Raw genomic sequence first — 16,198 nt, forward strand, 5'->3', positions numbered from 1 at the left:
GAGAAAAGCAGAGGGGGCTCTGCTTCATCCTCAGTAATCCTGTCATGAGAAAAAGGAGTCAGCTTATCAACAATTTACAAGCACGCTCTTCCTGTAATCTCAGCAATAAAAATGGTGCTTTAGTGTATTCTGATGTACTGTCTTAAATATCTATACTTATTTTAGCAAGCTTAAGATGTTCAACTATAATCTTCAAACATTTATAGAACCAATTTACATCTAAATGAATGCATCCAGACTGAAATATATATGGTTTGAGGACATTCTTTATACATAGCAGTTCTCAACTTGTGAGCTATGATTAAGAATCAATGTCCATCCCCAACTTGAGCAGTGAATTATCCCAGCTCTGCTACAAACTAACACACAGTGCGAAGTTCTGTTTCTGAGAAAACAGACTTCACCTCTGTCTGGATAGCAGTGTTATTTTAGGATCTACTGTGCCAATCCAACTGCCTGCTGTTGTCCTCTTAGCTAACTCACTCATAGCTTAGCAGCAGATGTTGAACATTCTCCTAAAACAGTTTCCAGAGGAACCTTCCCCCCCCATCCCTACCCAGTGTAATTGTTGAAATCACCTATCTCCTATGGCTTCAACCTGAGAAGGAACAAAGGAATTTCTGTATTGCTATCCTCCAAAATAACCTATTTCGGGGAAAGATCTTAAAGCTTGAAAATAATCTATTCTAGAAGCCATATTAGCTTGACAACTCTGCTCTACTGGTGATCAAAAGCATCCTTAAAACTAGGCTATTGAATGCAGCTATGCAATCACTTTCCTGACAAATATTCCCAAGAAATTCAAAAAAACATGCTAACTGGTAGCACAGGTTATATTCAAGAAGAATTGTGCCCTTTACATCTAAATTAGAAGTTACATTTTACTCAGTTATGTGAAGAAAAAAGCATCAAAATGTCATCACTTTAAAAGATTTGTTTGCTCTCAAACAGCAGTTTCAAGCCAGTTGTCCCATCTTTAAACAGGTCTTTTCTTTGCCCAGTTTACTTCTGCCGTTAACTCCTTTGTAGACAGTTTGATCAGCACTAATAAGTTCCATGTATGGAGGCTCGTATTAACTGATAAAGAAAGCCAGCCTTCAGAAAACAATTTTTAACATGTGCCATAAGCTATGCCTAGGCTGCTTATCTTATCTATAGTGCTAACTCACAGCAGGGAATGAAGAAAGGGCTACAGGACAAGCAAGCAAAGGAATAACACTAGCATAATAGAGAAATTCATCGTTTCTTTAGAGAATTTTGACCACATCAAATGGTCTTGCCTTCACATGTTTGATGAACTTTCACCAGATTCTGCAGTTCTAAGTATCTGAATCCTTGTAGAATACATCAGAAATACAACAAAATTAAGATGTACTGGATTTATTTCCAGATTACTGACCCACTTGTGAAGAGCTAAGCACCCCTGCTGTGTGATGCCAACACCCACTCCATCTGTTTGCTTCTGCTTTCTCAGAACCTCTATTAGTCTGCGTAAGAAGTTGTGTTAATTACCATGAGCAGCTTTTGCATAGTACACACAGTATCAGCCTCACTTAGTATGTAGTCACCTTGACAAACAGCCCAGAAACAGAACAATCCTAATCGCAGCAGGATTACCAATGATATACGGTAAGTATATGCAGATTTCTGAAGAGGCAATTTAATTCGACTTTTGTCCAAGCTGCTCTCAGTTTTAAAAAAAGCTTGTAGGTGTTTAGTTGGTTTAGGTTTCAATGATGAAAAAGTATACTAGAGTTAAGTACTGTATCAAACTCTCTGGAAATCTCTAAGGGGACCAGAAACTTGTGAAACCACAAGTGAAACTTCTGTTGAGGGAATAACGCAACAGTTGCAAACAGAAGCATCCCACAACGCTTGTCAATATTTGCACCGAGTTAAACAGTATTAGTAATTAAATCTAGTTAAAAAAAAAAATACACACACAAAGCCAAGTACAAAAACCCTCCCCAAGCAGAAGAACGTTTGGAAAGTTAGCCCAGCCACCACATCAGAACTGCATGTCAACAGCTTAGCACCTCAAACTTCCTGCTGACTAGGAAGGAAAAAAGTTTCAAATTCAGCATTTTATTATTTATCCCTGCTTATCTGCAGATCTTTAAGAAATTCATTAAAGTGGGCCTCAAGCAGCAGTTTCATTAACTTACTAAATCCAGGAACAAGAATCTCCAGAAGTCATTATAGTACTGAGTTGACATTTGTTCTTTCTTGGGAACCCAGACTACTGCTGTCAAAGTGAAATAATATCAACAGTCCAAAAGCCAACTATGAAACTCAAGAATTCTGTATAGCACTGCTGGCAACACTGATATCATCTCGCCCCTTAAAACCAAAGCCATTTCTTAGTTTAAAATTAAACCTTGTATAATAGCCAACACCACTTGAAGAGCTCTCTAGCTACCAGCTTACTCCTAAGGTAGTCACAAAAAGTAAAACCTAGGTCCAGTCCTTTTTACAGCTGACTGGAGGATAGACGAGAAAGGTACATCACAGCCCAGCAAGAACTGCTGGTCACAGAGACTATACAGAGTATAACAGAGCTTCATATTCTGTTTTAAAGAATTATTTACTATGACTACTTTAACACAAAAGGTCACGCAATCAGGAAGAGATACTCAAATACAAACAACAAGTAGACTAGGAAAACAATGATGTATTAACATACCATTTGTATCTTCCAACATCATCTGCAAAATTAAATTTAGACAATTATTCTTCTGAAGTAGCAGTATTTACTGCCCCAGTACCCCTGCAGGAGAGCTCTAGGAAGTCTCTCGAAGAGCTCTAAAAGTTAGATACACATTTTATATGAAGTGCATGGCATATTTAGCTTCTGTCATATGAAACACCTTCCAATTAAGCATTTTGTCTTTGTCATGGTAAAGACATGCTAAATACAGAGTCATCTTATGTCAAGTCAAGAAATATATATCCCTACAGGTTTCAATCTTGGTCTACTGATATATACTAAGACAAGAAAGCTCTAATATTTTATTTCTGATTGTTTTCCAGCTAGCAAAAGGAAGAAAGCAGAAGGGAAACCCAGAGAATTTGGGGACTGCTCTAGGGAAGAAAATACAAGCAGAGGGCAGCATTAGAAACAAATTTGTGAACAGAAAAGAGAACACAGAATTAAAGTAGTCATTCAGAGCATATTCATTTTCCCAGAAAGCTGTGTCAAATCTAAAAGAGAATGCTAAAACCATTATCAGATAACACCTATAACATTTGATATATGGAAGTCATTACTGACACCAGTCAAATCTAGCTTGCACTATGATTAATACAAAGTTTAAAAGTTGCTGGGATGAATATGCTAATACAGAAATTAAGGTCATAAACTAGATGCAGTTTCCCTCCCCTAGAAATTATTTTAAGTGTCAAGGGGCTAAGTGCCCAGAATATTCCTGTGCCACCAGATCCTCTTTTTCATAGAAACACACCTGTGAAGTGATTTGATACTTATGTCACATAATGAGCTTACACATGCACCTTAGTGGTATTTCTGTACAACATGAATTGAGAGCAGACTGCATTATACTTACAAACATAACCCTTGCCTCTCGCACAGCAGTTGCTATGAATTGAGAAAGTCAAAGAGGTAGAATGCAGGTCATTCACCTAAATGTATATACATATCAGGAGCAGAAGAGCAGTTCTAGAAATACTCCAAGTTATTTAATAAAAAGCACTTTCATTAACCAATAACAAATAATAATTACAGTAAATAAACTGGTCTTCAGACAACCTGCCTCCAAAGATAAGATTTCCCTTCAAAAGGGAGAATGGATGCAGCTTGTACAACTTAAATGAAACTACCATATACAACTGAAAATAATTAGATGACTGAAGTGTTGACCAAGGAAAAATGAGTTTGTTTGGGTTTTTGGTTTTTTTTTGTTAAGTGGAAGTGTAGGTTCAAGTATGCCCCTCCGATTATAGACAGGGTTATTAAATAAAAGCATAAGGCAGTGCTACAAACGAAGAGCTGTGCTAGGCACCACTAGAATACATATAAATTGGAATCTACGTAGCAATGAAAACTAAAATGTAAAATTATTATTAGAAACTGACTTTACAAAGCATGTGATTCAGTTGTAAGCAAGCACTATGTAAAACCAAGATAGGTTCTAAAGAATTTTTTTTAAGAATCAAAAGCATGCAACTGATTTTTTTAGTCATTTGTTCACAAGATAGCCTGAACATCCATTTAGTCATTTCTTAAGCGGTTGTAACAATTTCAAACGCAACAGCACTTACCTTGGTATCGTCACACATTTTGTATTGCAATTCTGAGTGGTAATTGCCTTCTCAAGCTCATCCAGCTGTCCTGTTTTCTTTAGCTTCTTGACCAAGCTTTTCACTGCTTTTTCACACCACTTTTCTTCCTGACCATTCTGCTCACCACCACCAGCCCCTCCAGAGCCACCAGCAGATTTTTTCCACCCCAGAAGTCTCTTCACAACTGGTGGAGTGAATGGCAATATGGATGACATCACTGTCACCAGACAGAACACTGGGCAAGCAATAATTTAGAGATTCCTGTCTGATCCCTAAAAACACAAACCAAAACAGACACATTAGCACTGAGGTTTCACATGAAACAAATACCTTGCTTAGGACCTTTCATTACCAAATGCCATAGGACACTGCATCCCAAAACAACTCAGATATAGTTCAAAAGTAGTCTGCATCATCAGGTACTTCATCAATAAAGTTCAAATGCAAGTCTGCTGCAGACTCTTCAACAGTTAGTGCAGACTAAGGTTACTGTTGGATTAGACATTTAATTTTTCCTCAAGTCTTTCCTGGCTAAAGTCAACTCCAGAAAATACAGAAGTTAACTTGAGTCTAGCTTTGCACCTAGGCTGGCTGGTTTTAGTCATTTATTAAAGTTTTCAAGCAATTGACAAATTGCATACATATATATGCACATTCTCCCCATCTCCAAATTAATTTAGCAAGCAAAATTTTGTTTGGAATGTTATTTAGTTATTACAGCTTGACAGAAGTCTTCCAACAGCCAGCCATTTCACAAGCCTTTTCTCATTTTGTCATGTTTTAAATAACTACCAATTTTTGTTCCACTAGGGACACTGATTTGAAATTCACTCATAAGTTTGGTAATAAGCTTATTCCCATCTTTCAATCTAAAGTTCAATGGCCTACAGATAAGGAATCTTCTCAACTGGCAGTACTTAAAATCATCAAGTCTTTCAAAATTCATTAAAGGGTATTTAAAATCTTAGTTTGCAGGCACCTGAGTAGTAGAACTGTCTGTCTTCAATTCCAATAGCCTTTCATTCAGTATCAGCTACCTGATCAGGATGTTTCTATAAAATGAAAGATTAGAAGGGATGCTGAAACTTGGGCTATGTTTAGCCTTCACTGCAATTTGCACTTCGAATCATTTAAAAGAGAAATTTAGGAAAAACATCTTTGTTTTGCAGCTTCTATTAGGCTAGGTTTTGGTATTAAAACATAAGCCCCAAATCAACTGTATTATTTCAGGCAGACAGCTGTTAGAAATTGCTTGAGGACATAACAGCCCTACAGATAGAAGTATGGCATTGAAGTAAAAAACAACCTTATTTCCAGGCAGCAAATGGGTATTTGAACTCCAGAAAGTTACTTTATTTCCAAGCTGTATAAGTTAGTTCAGTCAGCTGAAAAAAACCTTGTTTTAGCCAAGAGCTAACACTACCTTCAGACTACTCAATTTGAGCTTTCAAGGCAGCTTACATGCCTCTCCATCCTGTACAGGCACACGCCTCACTTCTATCCAAAATATACCAAAAACTTCATCTTATTGAAATTTCCCATCTGCAAAACAGCATGGTTGATTTAGGATACTTCAGGATACATGACAAGGCATAAATTAGCCATGAATACTGTATTTGCTGTTTCAGTGAGAACCAACAAGTCAAACACACACTAGATTATATTCTACAGGTAACCTTTAAATCATAACTTTTCAACTTCCACAAAACAGAACATTCAGTAGGAATGACATTTCAGTTTCAATTAAATTATACCTCCATACACCAGCTTGAGAGCACCTAAAAATACAACTGAAGCAAGAGTTATTTTCTGGGGTCAAGGAGACAAGAGGTTCCAATTAATAAGGACTCAAGATTAACACTGGTAACTTTATGCAAGTGATTCAAAATAATCAATCCTAAATCAGAGAATCACAGAATGGTTTGGGTTGGAAGGGTCCTTTAAAAATCATCTAGTCCAACCCCCCTGCCATGGGCAGGTTCATCTTTCACTAGATCAGGTTGCTCAAGGCCCTGTCCAACCTGACTTTCAATGACGGGGCATCCACAACTTCTCTGGGCAACCTGTTCCAGTGCCTCACCACCCTCATTGTAAAAAATTTCTTCCTTATATCCAATCTAAATCTACTCTCTTTCAGTTTAAAACCTTTGCCCCTTGTCCTGTCAGTAGAGGCCTTGGTAAAAAGTCAAAGCGTTAATTTTCACACAAGACTGAACACAAGAACTTTTATTCTTTCAATAGTGTTAAATTATTACAGAATTGTCCCCAATATTTCAGACTGCAGGTTTTGCAGATTGCAAAAGCATTGCACTGGAGCCCTGGCTGCAGCAAACAAGAAAAATTAACTCAATATCCAACATTTTCAAATTAAACACCGACTAGGACACTCAGGGTACAGTTTCATAGGGAGCCAAGCCAATGCAACAGCTTCCTGCCACAGAAGTCCAGGTCTCCTTCCTTTCTTTCCTGTGGCACCACCACCACCACCTCAGCACCAGTGCTAATACCTTTCCACAAAGACTCAGCTAAATAACCAAGTAAAAACTGAACAGGTTTTGGTTTTTTTTTTTTTTCTGAGTTAGTTCTCTTTCAGGTTAAGAAGTTGCACCAGCTCACGCATGGTAAGTACTCACACTGATGTCAGGTGAGTTACAGGAACGTGGATGGAGGACTCCAGCCCCAGCCTTCAGCAGTGGTGTTAGCATTGACTGCATCACTGGAAATGCAACCTAGACATGTATTTTAATTTAGATCATTTATTTTGGTGGCAAAGCCAAATTAAGCAGTCTTAGTCCCTTTTCCACATGTTCTGAACTGTTCGTGGGCCTGGGAGTGAAATATATTAGACCCCTAATGCAGTACACTGGGTAGCTCCAGAGATGAAACAAAAGGCTTGCATGGCCACTGCTGTTTTAAGAAACACTCACACTAAGTTTCTGAAACAGGGAACAGCAGTCACTCTGAGCTTTATAAAAAGACTTCAACATTTGAGCAAGACCAACATCAGATGCTTCAGAGGCATACACAAGAAATTCAAAAAGACCAAACCAAAGAGGATAGCCTCTTTTGCTTCAAAGATCACATTTTAAACACTAGCAACTGATGGTGTAATATCTGAACATTAAATTCAATGCTGACAGATGTAGGCAACCAAGTACCACTATCATTGCTTATCCACACACCAATTCTTCTCCCATTTATGGAGCTCACTGACACATAATATATGTATTTCCTGTTCTTTAGCTTCAGATTTGACACCTTTCAATGCCCCAGAATACTCCTTTGATTGTCAGCCTTATAAGACATACACTTCAGCAGGGTCTCATTTACCACCAAGGTAAATTGCCTATTCTTCCAGGCCCTCTAAACATTCTCAATGCTTTTATCTAATTTTTCAGCTTTACAATATTGCTTGTGATGAGGTGTCCAATTTTGCAGTATTTTCTCCCTTAAGACATAACACTGATCTATCTATCATTTTCTGTATTCTCTGGTGCTTTTTTTTTTAAAACTAAGATTTGCCTTTCTGCTTCAAATGCACATTGAGTGATTTAAGCCTTGCAGCAGGAAAGAATTTAGAAACCCCCATACATTTCAGTTTTTCTTTATATTTGTCAAAATAGTATGAGAGTTCATACTCGGAGGCAAAAAAAAATAATCTTTCTTTTCCCATTTCCAGAAGACTGTAAGCTCAGACCTAACTAATCAGAAATTTCCAGATATTATACTTAGTTTTAACCAGTTCCCTTACAGACATGTGCTCATCCAGCTTCTGTAGAAGCTGTCAGAAAGCACAGGTTGATCTGCTACCCCTGTGAAAATTAGCTTTTTTTAAAAAAAAAAAAAAAACAAACACACCACACAAAGGGACACGCTTAGAGAGCCCTTTATTACAATGATCATTGCAGCTTAGCAGCTATTAAAAAAAAACAACCCCACAACATACACCACAGCTGCAGACTAAGAGTTTGGGAGGCTTAAACTACTTCCTTTTAGCTATTGTTTTGCCATGTCAGGGATTTGCCAGGAGTATCAGTAAGAATTTCACTAAGTTATTCCAGTAGTGGCCCCATATCTTTCAAAGGCTGAGCAGAGAGAATGTGACAAGTAGGACAGGACTTCATTCAGCTTAATACTTCAGCCGATTGTGCCAAGTACTTATAGGAGAATATTTCAACCAGTTTAATTTATGCAAAAGTGGCACTCTGCTCCAAGCCTAGAGGAGGCACTGCAAAGTGCAAGGCATGGTTAGGTTGAATTCTGAGCAATTTCCATAAATGCAAATTATGCAAGGAAAAAGCAGCAATAAAGAAGTTAATAAGAAATACCCTACTGGGTCAGAAGAGCAGTGCATCTAGCCTAGTGCTCCATCTCCAAAGGTGGCAAAAGGACACGCTACTCAAGGAAAGCACATGAGCCTGGCCATTTTACATAGCCCATTCTCCTCATAGTTCTTCAGCATCTTAAACTGTTACAGCAGGAAACTGAAGGCTACATTCCTACCTATTCCCTTTAGCAGCCATTTATGGACCTGTTGTCCACAAATTCATCTAACCACTTTTTGAACCTGCCTCCACAACCTCTTGTGACAGACAGCACCAGAGTTTTAACTGCCCACTGTCTAAAGAAGTACTTTTAGCTGTTTTAATTTGATCTCTTTCTAGTGTCAGAAAGTGCTCCTTGTTCTACCACTGCAAGCTTTACTGAAGAACTGTTTGTATTCATCTCGTCTGCAAGCTTCATGATTCTGTACATTTGAATCATGTCCCTCCCTCAAATAGAGGACTATCAGCCTTTTGTCACAAAGAAAGTATCTGAACACAGCTCATACAGTTTGGAAGCTCCTCTGGACAGATGCCAAGCCTGAAAGCTTTACTACTTCAATTAAATTACAAGTACTTGAAGACATTGCATAAGAACTGATCTAAAGACCACAGAAAAATTGTATCAGTCTATGGTTATCTTTTCACTTATCTTTTTGGTCATATTATCCTAAAGCTCTCAACATTATAATTAAAATAAAAAGTACAAAGAAATCCACACCTCATGAGGAATTTGGAGATAGAAGGTGGACAGCACATGTCTGCTGCTGAACATCTAGCAGGAGCTCAAATAAAAATGGAGCTCTACATTTGCATTGGGTTCTAACTGTATCCACCTAGACAGTCTCAGACACCACGTTTATACTAATGGGTTTAGGAGTCACTGTTTTTGACCAGCAAATCCCATTTCAATTCATCACCTGTAACTTTTGCCTTCAAATTGATACAGTAATATAAGGAGTTTTGATCTTTGTTCCTAAAGAATCATCCTCTCATACACTGTCACCGTTGACACTAGCCTCTTGCTAAAAACATCTCTCTAGTCTTTTTCCTTGTACACTTTCTTCATCCACAAAAAGATATAAAATGCTTTTTCCCCAAATGCACCCAGAAAACAATCTTTACCAACACTGCAAGAAACATTTCCACATTGCTAAAATGGCCACAGATTAAATACATGCTAAATATGTAATATGCCTTCTTCCTTGCAATATAGTTTTTGTGTTTTCCTTGTAGCCTACAGCCAACCATCTCCCAAAACTGAGCACTCATTTACAGCCTTTGCTTTTAAGGACCTTAAATGTGCTCTGCCATTGCTTATTCTCTGCACTGTCTCTCCTTTGCTCACTCCCTTCTACTGAGGCCCAACATCATAGCCCAAATCTGATCTTTTACCTTCCTGTGTACTATTCCCACAACACCACCAACATATTGGGACTCTGAGTAACTGCAGGGAGATTTTAAAGACCCCTTTTCTGAGCTCAACTATAGTTGAACTATTAGTATCAAGGCAGCAGTGCAGTACAGAGCAGAAAACTTCCACTATTTTATCCCTTTCCACGTTCTCTGGATTGTGCCTTAAAACTGCAGCTTTGAATACTCAAGGAGTACTCACTCTGTTGCCCAGAGAGGTACAAGTGTTTTAGATTGCTGGAACATATGGCCCACATGTTGTTATTCCCAACAGATTAATACTGGAAAATTTACAAACTGCCTAACTTTGGTGGTATTTGTTTTATCTCTGCCTCCTGATGCACACGTTTCTATAGTTGGTCAAACAGTGTCATAGTTGGCAACTTTTAAAGTCACAGTTTGAGTCATGTCTGCTATTATTCCATTCTACTGTGGTTCTCTGGAACAAGTATTAAATATTAAGCCCATGATCCCAGCAATAACTAAGCATAAGAGATGAAGAAAACCTTAAGGGCAGCATGCTAGCAGACTAAAATCTTCAAGGGAAATTTTCCTTTCCTAAGTGTCTGGAACATACTATAAACACACTGGTGCTACCAAAAATATCATGTGATTTCTGGGTAATTTATTCTAAAGCCTTATGCAACATATTACGTATCAGTCTGCTTATTCATCTTAAACTTGAAATAAAGAAATCTGATCTCTCCTGGTTTTACTAGAAGTATTCTGGCTTAGAAAAATTTCATTTGTGAGAGCTCTTCTGGAATAAAGAGGACAGAAGTTAAGCTCCTGAGGAAAAAAGACAGAGGAAAATAATTTATGGCATTTGAGAGAGTCTACAAGTTCATTTCCTCCCTATTTTAGTCCCATTTTTGTGATTTTTTTTTAAAGGCAATTTTTTTTCATTAATCCTGGAATTTGGACAAGATTATCAATTTCACCAAGTGTACAATGTTTCAGATGTTTTAGAAGAGGAGGGAATATCCACCCTTTCCCTTCAGATGCACCCCTGTGATATTAGTGGCTTCAGAATAAGGTAACATTAGTTGAAGCACAGTCTATTTAACACAGTATCAAGACCTTATGTTAGGCTAAACAATACTGAGAGTTGAAGTTTTAAAGGCATAGCTTATGCAATACTGCATATGTCTCCTATATTAATCCAAAGTCATTAAGACTTAGAAAAATGATAAAACAAGTATTTCATCTTGCATTGAACAGAAGCAAAACAAACATTTATGATCTGCTTCTGGATCCTTTAGGCTGTGTTATTCCAAACAAGGAGACAGCTTATTCTCAGCAGAATCTGAGAAAGTTTTCCCCAATGTTAATGATCTCAACTCACAGGAAACCTGAATTCTGTATGAAGTTCAAACTAAAATGAAAGCCAGTCTTTTCCCTTTCAGATAGAATACACTCTAGTTAAAGCACTCAGTGGAACAGACGAGACATTTCACTTCTTCTATTGCACCCACAACCCCTCCAAAAAACTGCCTTTTGAGATTCCGGAAGGGCTAGTTCTTTCTTCCCCTACAAATGCATATTAGAGGCACCTGGTTTTGTCATACTGGAGAAGCTCAAACCTACTACCACATACATACTTTTCTGAAGAACAACCACACAAGAAAGTGAGATGGTGTCCATCCTTCTCTCCTCATATTCAGGTCAGAGTAGGACAGCTTCAAGTATTCCCTTGCTGGTTTTTGGGTGTTTGGAGTTGTTTGCTTTGAGGAGGGAGGGGTGGAGAGCTGGGGGAAGGGGAAAGGGGAATCCAGCCCTACTGAGCAATGCCCTCAAATCCACCCCCTAGTTCAGCTTTTCAGCCAGTTAGGCCAGCAGTGGGGAGTGGCTCTAAAGAGCTCCCTCCCAAGTGGCTTCATCTGGCCAGCTCACAGGCCAAAGCTCTGAGAAATAAAGCCAAGGTCCCAGTTCAGCTTTGACATGAGCCGACGAAGTCCAAGAGGCTGCTTGTGATCGGGGGGGGGAGGGGGGGACACGGGACGGGAGTGAAGAAAAGTCTTCCTCTGGGTCAGCTTTAGAATGAGGATTTTGTAACACACCTATATACAGAATCAATTTACACATTAATTGTTATTATGCTCTAGTATTGCAACACATCTTGAAACTCTGCATAACTGTATTATCTTTACATAGCTCACTGAAAACAGAATTACCCACCTACTTTGAAAGTAGACTGTTTTCCTCTCACTCGTTTCATGAAGTTTGATTATGAATCGAATGAGAAAACTCATGTTTCTCATACACAGAACTAAAATAAGCACGATCATGATGTTATGAAAGCTTCAGAAGCTGGATTTTTCTTCAATTACTAAGGACTACTGCAAATTACAGACAAATGTAATAATGAAAAACTATATTGCTATTAGAAAATTAGCACACTGTATTAACACATGCATTCATAGCACACTAAAATTGCATGCAACTGGAGACATGAGAAAGAAGGAGATGTTAATTTTACTGACCTTTGATTAAACTACTAATAGGACCAGTGTATTTTAGCAACCCTCCTAGAATTACAAAAGAGGAAAGTTACCACAACTGCAGTCGGCCAATCCACCTGTCTCTGCAAAGCAGCAAACTTCTTCCACATACTTAGTATTATGAACGACCTCACAGTATTGCTCCTTAAAACTAAAAGACCTTAATAGCCCCACAAAAGCACCGAATAAGCACTCCAAACCACAGCAGTTTAAGCCCTTCTCACCTCATTTGTTTTGACTAAAATTTTCCATGTGTAACAGGCAAGTGTCAGTTTCATTATTTTAGAAAATAAATAGTCCTGGGCTAAATTTGACAGGAATACTCACAGAACTGATTATCAGGTACCTAGGTACTTGTTTCAGTTTTTATCTGTATAGCTTAGCAGTTTCTCCACTTTGTTAAACCATAAATAACTGCATTTAACAATTAGTTAACGCAAGTTCACTTTCAAAGCAGGCCTAACCTAAATGTTCTTCAAACACACCAGCCCCCCCACCCCCTTGATAAGCAGAGTTCACACTGCACTGAAGTGTGTCTTATGTTAAGCTCATATTGCTCCAGTGTAATTAAATCAAGCTTGAGCACCAGGCTAAACTGATAGGAGACCCAGGAACTGCTCTCTTGCAGTCTCTTCTTGGTCTTACTTCACACTATGGCTGTCAAACACACATAATCATGATTAAATGTTATCTGGAACAAAGCCTTACTGTTTGTAACACAGTTTCTCTACTGGAAGTGGAGAGTAATGTTTAGGAAGGTTTTCTGCAGCAGCCAATTTCTTCTAGCCCAGAGAGTATCGAACACAGGGCTGCCTGTACTCTCCATTCTATTACAAAAAACTAATCCCATCGCATGACCTGCGGCAATTCAGTTTAACAAATCAACAATTACAAATATTTTGGCAAAGTAAGCTTAGGTATTGTTTGCCTCTCAGCACAGTTCACAACCAGTTTGTGGCTTTATGATAAAAGTCATTAAATCCAATCTGAAAAGCAGAATTTACAGCTCATTTAGCAAGTCAGGCCCATAAATGGATGCTTTCAATTACAGGGCATTTACATGCACAATCATTAAGGCAGTGTTGAATACATTTGAAAACTCTAGAATACTTTTTATAATAATTAAAACTTTACATACTGTTCTTTATACAAACAAAACTTGGGAATTCTCTTCAGTCTCAAGCAGAGCTCAAATTCATTGTTATCCAGAACCTACTACAAAGCCTGTTCTCCCAGTACTTTTGTGGGAAAGGGATTAGAGAGATGGAAACAAGTTTTGTTTTTTAAAGTTGCTCTCAGTAGCAGAGATTTTTTTGAGCTCCAATAAACTCAATTATATCAACTGGTGCTCAACACTTCTGAAAGATCAAGTGGAACAGGAAGATGGAGGAGGACCCAGGAGCACCTTTCATTTGGAGATTCACTGTGTAATTCAAGCTTATTTGATTTTGTTCATGAATCTAGCTTCTGGGTGGAGGAAAAAAAAAAAGAGATCAGTTAAGAGACCAATTTTTTTAACCTCATTTTTTCAACCTCATTTTTTCAATTGTGGTGTTCTTTTTATCATCAAACAGAACCTCAGGAAAGTTGACAAATTCTTCTCCAAGATTATATTACACACACCCAGCTTCTTCCATAAAGAAGATTGGATCTTCAAACACTTTTGTTCTTTTCAGTGACTGTCAGCGTAGTCTGACCTGCACAACTACAGAACAACAATCAACTACCAGGTTACTCTATTAAACATCCCAATATGTTGTTAAATATGTGCTTAGACTCATATTTGAGTTAAGTTTAAACCACCTTAAATGAGATCCTCCCCTTCTCTTTTTAAAGGCATTTGTAACTAATGCTATCTTTCATCATGATAGTGCTAAGCAAACAGGGGGAAGGGACTTCAAAAACCTCCCCTTTACTTACATTCTCATTCCCCTCTAAATCACTAGAGTTTGTAAGTGTTAAAATTTTAAAGCTACACCTCAGAACAAACACACACACAAATAATCTACTCACGCACCATGCAAGCTCCAACACTGCGATAAAGCATAGGAAAGTCTAAACAGCAACCTTGTTCTGCTAAGAGAAGCCTTTCGCCTTAACAAGAGGGAGTATTTTTCAGTTTGGAGAACAGAGCAAAGACTAATCAGTCTCTCACTATAGAGTCCAGCTCCTACAGAAATAATGCCATGAATCAGTCTGAAAGTACAGCTCTCCAGGCTAAGAGAGGAACACTTAAGAACAGACAAACCTGCTGTTATGTGCAGTCTCCTAATAAGCTGTCATTATAAGCCTCCTGCTACAGATGGAATCTGACTCGTTTATAACCATGAACTATGACAACATGAGCTCTACATGCAACATACACAGATTGCAGCATTCACTAGCAACATTTTCAGAAATACCCGTTTGGTAAACCCAGTAAGCAAAACTTTTTCTTAATGCTATCCACTTGTTTGTAAAGTACTTGAAAAAAACACAACACACATGTTGGGTTTTTTTAAGTCAAAAACCGTGACAGACAACCAAAAAGACATGAGACTAGGCTGCAGTCTGAATCCCAGCTGTTCAATTCAACAGCTCTCCAAGACTATCACAAGGGCTCTTCACCCACCCACTATTTTTCCTTCTTTTATTTCTCCAGAGTGAAAACTAAAAGACCATACTGTGTCACACTTGTTCTCTTCCCCTCCACTCCCCACAAAAAATTACAACTAGGAACTCTACAACTCTGCAGTAACACCAACTACTTGTACTTATCACAACACAACTTCTCCCATGTGCTTATCTAGGTAGATGAAACACTTAACAGATTATGCTTGTTTACATCTTACAATGCATAGATAGCTACAGCATTAAAACTAGTGCCATGAAGAAAACCACTAATCTCAACTCCCATGTACATGTCTCATGTAGACAGTGTGTATTTCACATCCATGGCTCTTGGACTAGGAGAGGAACAGACAAAAGGGCACTGGCTGAAGCGAAGCCTGCAACCCTAAACGCTTCTTTACAACTTGCTCCTAACTTTCTCCACCACCCCGGCACGAAGTTTTGCACACTTGATCTCTGCAAGAAAAAGAGATCGGGCAGAAAGGGAGAGGGAAAAGAAGGAGAAGCATAACATTTTTTTCCCTCCCCTCAGCCTCCGTACGGACACAGGGAGACACAAGCCGGCCCTTCCCACCCTTCGCCGCCTCGCGTCGGGGGCTATTCCGGCGTGTATACAACGGGGGATGACAGCGATCTTCCCTCCCGCCCCGCTTCCCCTCACGCAGACCCAGCGAGCGGCCAGCAGGAGCCGCCCCCCCGCCCCACGCGGCCGTTTCCTCCCGCCGGGAGAGGCAACCCCCCAAGCCCCGGGTCGCCACCGCCGGGGCCCACCGCGGCCGCCCGCCGCCCCCAGCGCCGGCCGCGTCCCACCACAACAAAGGGGAGGAGAGCGTGGGGAGGCGCCCCCGTCCCCCGCCGAGACCAGGCCCGTTCCGTCCCCCCCCCAGCCCGTACACAGCCGGCGAAGACACCCCCTCCCAAAGAGCGACCGCCCAGCGCCCCCCTCCCGCGACACGGCCAGACCGCCCGCCGAAACCACCCCAAGACCAACCTCTTCCTCGGCGAGCTGTGCAGCCGCCCTCCCCCCTCAGCGTTGCCTTCCCCTGCGCGCCC

At 39.5% G+C, this 16,198-nt stretch overlaps 1 protein-coding gene across 5 annotated transcripts in view; it reads right to left on the reverse strand.

The window, feature by feature from the left end:
• The window catches only part of SMAD2 (SMAD family member 2), a 48,517-nt gene extending 32,319 nt beyond the window's left edge, over positions 1-16,198 (reverse strand). Inside the window, exons 1-3 of one of the 5 annotated variants that reach the window (XM_075488786.1) lie at positions 16,137-16,157; positions 5,279-5,351; positions 4,279-4,571 (exon numbers count right to left, since the gene is read on the reverse strand). In XM_075488786.1, the coding sequence (XP_075344901.1) occupies positions 4,279-4,514 (236 nt within the window). In that variant the 5' untranslated portion in view covers positions 4,515-4,571; positions 5,279-5,351; positions 16,137-16,157. Of the gene's footprint in view, positions 1-4,278; positions 4,572-5,278; positions 5,352-6,932; positions 6,952-11,635; positions 11,767-16,136 lie in introns of those variants that run through there. The other 4 variants (XM_075488787.1, XM_075488788.1, XM_075488789.1 and 1 more) reach the window with 4 other exon arrangements.

The sequence above is a fragment of the Mycteria americana genome, assembly GCF_035582795.1.
Source record: "Mycteria americana isolate JAX WOST 10 ecotype Jacksonville Zoo and Gardens chromosome Z unlocalized genomic scaffold, USCA_MyAme_1.0 Scaffold_18, whole genome shotgun sequence".
In the NCBI taxonomy this organism is placed as follows: domain Eukaryota; kingdom Metazoa; phylum Chordata; class Aves; order Ciconiiformes; family Ciconiidae; genus Mycteria; species Mycteria americana.